Source organism: Oryza sativa, chromosome 10 (assembly GCF_034140825.1).
Source record: "Oryza sativa Japonica Group chromosome 10, ASM3414082v1".
NCBI lineage: Eukaryota > Viridiplantae > Streptophyta > Magnoliopsida > Poales > Poaceae > Oryza > Oryza sativa.
This window is the reverse complement of record NC_089044.1, coordinates 14,372,558-14,377,008: the sequence shown is the minus strand read 5'-3', so window position 1 is coordinate 14,377,008 and position 4,451 is coordinate 14,372,558. Positions and strand designations below refer to the sequence as shown.

Here is a 4,451-nt window from a genome sequence, read left to right as displayed (position 1 = left end):
AATTCAAGTATTATATCCAGCAACCTAGCTAATCAATGAAACATCATTGTAAGAATTTTTGGGGCATAAAGTTGGATAAATTCAGTACTATATATAGAGAATGTGCAAAGAGGATATATCATGCAAGGTGCCCCTCCTGAGCTCCTTACTAACAGGGGTGAGAGAAAACAAGGACAGAGTTAGACACCATTGACAATCACACATGTTTGATGTACATTGGGCTGTGGGCCCACAGGCAAGCCCAGGGCAGGCTGGGCCCACTGGCAGGAGGCCAGCAAGAACAGGGGGACAAGGGTGCCATCTCCCTCCATCTCCTATTAATACACCCATAGTAGCACCCAATTACTCACCACACTCTCCAAACTTCTCCATATCTCTTATCTCCTAAGTCAATGAGACCTCACTCACTCTCCCTGTAGTCTAGGTCTTATTTTCTCCTCTGCTCCTTTTTGCAGTCCCTTTCACCTTTCCTTTGCTTCTCCAACAATAACCTCTCCCTCAAATCGATCGCCCTGAGTAGTTTTAGCTCACAAAAAATCAATCAAGAATTATTAGTTGCAAAGCTAGCTTAAAATCTCGAAGATGTCGGGGCGGCGAGCATCGGGCAGGATCACCGACGACGAGATCAACGAGCTCATCTCCAAGCTGCAGTCCCTCCTCCCGGAGTCCTCTCGCCGCCGCGGCGCCACCTCCCGGGTATCTCTTCTTCTTCTTCTTCTTCTTCTTCTTCTTCTTCTTCTTCTTCTTCTTCTTCTTCTCTCTACCACATACAATAGTGTCATGTATATATGAAATGTGATGTCGATGCAGTCGCCGGCGACGAAGCTGCTGAAGGAGATGTGCAGCTACATCAAGAGCCTGCACCGGGAAGTGGACGACCTGAGCGAGCGGCTGTCGGAGCTCATGGCGACCATGGACAGCAACAGCCCTCAGGCCGACATCATCCGCAGCCTCCTCCGCTAGCGTTGCTTCCTTTGCTTCCACAACAAATTACACGCATGATGAGAATCGAAGACAGCATCCATGCATCCATGGTCCATGCTTGCAGGAGGGGATGATCAATTAATCAATTGATCTAATAATAGTTAATCTCTGTTTCGTGTTAATTACTCCTAATTATTAGCGGGTTAATTTTGTGTTGGTCAAACTCGAAGCCCTTTGTTTAATTAACTAGGAGATTAAAGGGTTTGTTTAATTAGTTATCTACGGACAATCGAATGGAATGGCTGTTATATATGTATCAGCACGCATGCAAAAACTTATTCTGATGGATATGCATGCATATGCTGAGTAGTTTGTAGCTAGGTTTGCTTAATTTAATTTGTTTCCCAAATGGCATGCACACAAACGAAGAAAGCTCATACATGTGATGCAAAATTTGTTTGTCTCCGGTGTCACATGTACCTCTTCTGCTGCCATGTGTTTGGATGTGGATGCCAATTTGATTAGGATTCAATTTAAATTTGAATAAATTATATATACTACCTCCGTTTTTAATAAATGATACCGTTAACTTTTTGTCACACGTTTGATCATTCGTCTTATTAAAAAAATTAATATATAATTATAATTTATTTTGTTGCGAGTTGTTTTATCACTCAAAATAATTTAAGCACGATTTATATCTTATATATTTCTATACAATTTTTAAATAACATGAATGGTCAAACATGTATATGTGTTCAAAAATCAACGGTGTCATCTAGTAAAAAAGTGAGAGTATATATAGAATGTTGCATGATTACTTAGTTCCAATTAATATATGCAATCTAGAATACCTAGTGAAATGTTGACAATCTTGAAAATTAATTACTGGTAGACCTGATAAAAACGGAATGTATAGTACTAGTATATATTATATTTAGGCTTTTTTCACGAGATGTATATTAATTACTCGTGAATGCAATTAATGGATGAAGGGAAATTTTGCAAGCGATTCGATCACATCAATCGGAAAAAAGAACTACTGTGCAAGAACCTTAACAAGCAAGATAAGAAGGTAGTCCACCCGAATTTTATACTACAATGGAAAATGTAGCTTAATATATAGCAATATACAAAGGTTTAATACTTAACAATGAAATTTGGCATTTAATCCAACTATGCAAGAACGGTGCAATAAATTAGTAAAATATTAAAACTATGGTTGGTACTGATACGTATGGCACTGCAACAAAAACAATGCATGTGGAGATACTTTTGTAGAGGTGATTTTCAAACTGTATGTAAAATCATTAGTTCATTAATTGTTAGAAACACTTTTTAGAAACATTTTAAAGACCACCTAAATACTTTTGCCCTAAAAGCAGTGTACGTTAAGGTATTTTAGAGATATTTGTTGATAAATTTATCTTGTAGCTAGAGGTATTTTTTAAAGGACTATAATTTGTCGCCTCATGTATAAAGGCATTGTCTTTTTGCAAGGTAAATTTATGCTAAGTAAGGTCTGGTCTAGTTCCTAAATTTTTTTTTCCCAAAAACGTCACATCGAAAATTTGAACACATATATGGAGTATTAAATATAGATAAAACCAAAAACTAATTGCACAGATTGCATGGAAAATCGTGAGATGAATCTTTTGAGTCTAATTAGTCTATGATTAGCCATAAGTGCTACAGTAACCCACGTGTGCTAATGACGATTTAATTAGGTTCAAAAGATTCGTCTCGCGGTTTCCAGGCGAGTTATGAAATTAGTTTTTTCATTCATGTCCGAGAATCCCTTCCGACATCCGGTCAAACATCCGATGTGACACCCATAAATTTTCATTTCGCGAACTAAATAGGGCCTAACTAATATAGGTGTCACATAGGAACATACAAGGTCAAGGTTGAGATGTTAATTTATTGCAATAATGAAGATAAGAATAGGTATGTCGAGCTTGAGGATTGGCATTCATATGGGAGTTTAATTTGTATATCCTTTTATGGTTAGCTGTGGTAACGGCTCACATGTCTCTACAAGGTGATGGTGATATTCATAAACAAACTGCAATTTTTATTTATTTTTAACCAAGCTCAAGCTCAAGTTGGTCCATTGATATCATTGATATCAGACCAGCCAAAATGATACTACATCTACTCCATAATATAAAGAATTCTAAGTTGTGTTTTGAACAAAAAAATTGAGGAAAAAGAAAGACTATAACGTCCTTATTAAATAATGGGTATGGGGAGAGTGGAATGGTGGTTTGGCATAATATAGGGAGCAATTTGAATGGAAGTTAATTGATTGGGCAACTAGGACTCTAAACCCCTTATATTAGGGGACAAAATTTAAATACTTGGATACCTCATATTAAGGGATGGAGGTAGTATAAATATTCATCGTTTTTACTTAATAAGTTTAGTTTGTAAGAAATTTTTTATTAAAAATTAATGTATAAACCCCATGGTATATTGAGAGTCGTGATTATGTTATTATATACTCCCTCCCTCTCATAAAAAAACAAACCTAGTGTGATACTAGGTTTGTTTTTTATAGGATGGATGGAGTATGTCTAATGAGGACATCACTCCTTTTGGATACACACAATACTTTTCAAGTTACTATGCAAGGTCCAATCACTAAAACTCACGCCCAACAATTGAATTTACAGGTGAACTTGTTCCTAAGTACTTCTTTATGTGATTTTGAGAATAAATAGCTAACAAATAATTTAGTTATGATTAGAAACCATGGAGATGACCAGGAGCACTTGAAAAGATTCTAGGAGATGAACAAGGTGATCATGGGCGTTCAAATCAAGATGGATGTCAAACTCATATCAAGTTTGAGTCCACCTCGGGCTCCAGGAGCAATCCACACTAAATTCATTGCCCAGATTGCCTTTGAACTCTGATTTTAATGTTATATATATATGTATGAAAAGCTAATGAAACCACATTTCCAATGGATCTGGTCCCACATCCAAATTCCTTCCGAGTTAGTGGGAATCATCGAAACAAAAGGATGTTCGGATTATGTCCGGGTGATGCGTCACCGTCTTTGGGCCCATTGGGCCGTGTATCATGTCAGAGTCCCATAGGACGTATCCAAGGATCCAAGGTCGACCCATTGCAGTTTCGCCTTTCGCCGTTCATCGGTTTGTGGAACCCTAACTTCGAGCTTTTTTTATCAATCATTCATCTGTTATTAAGTTGTTGTTTTTCTTATTCTTCCTTATGTTTTTTGATTCGCACACAAGGATTAGCCTTCTCGGCAAGGTCAGTCTGATTTCGGCACAGTTGATAACCAGAGGAGACGTAGTGTTGCGATTGCAGGGAACCAATTGTGTCGACCAGAAGCCGGATCGTGTATGTGTCATGTTTCCGCTAAATCAGTAGTTATCTTCACCTGACGGAAGATTGAATATCCCATTGCTATCGATGTCGGTGTAACATTATAAATACTTTGTAATGAAAATTATCTTTGTTAATTATTTCTCCAGTGTTATAGATATTTTTTAATC

The 4,451-nt window shown here is 37.4% G+C and overlaps 1 protein-coding gene across 1 annotated transcript; it reads left to right on the top strand.

The window, feature by feature from the left end:
• Positions 1–337: 337 nt before the first annotated feature.
• Positions 338–1,523, top strand: LOC107278079 (transcription factor ILI3). Its single transcript, XM_015758476.3, has 2 exons — positions 338–696; positions 811–1,523. The coding sequence occupies exons 1-2, from the start codon at positions 583–585 to the stop codon at positions 961–963; spliced, it is 267 nt and encodes an 88-aa protein (XP_015613962.1). The 5' UTR covers positions 338–582; the 3' UTR covers positions 964–1,523.
• Positions 1,524–4,451: the final 2,928 nt, after the last annotated feature.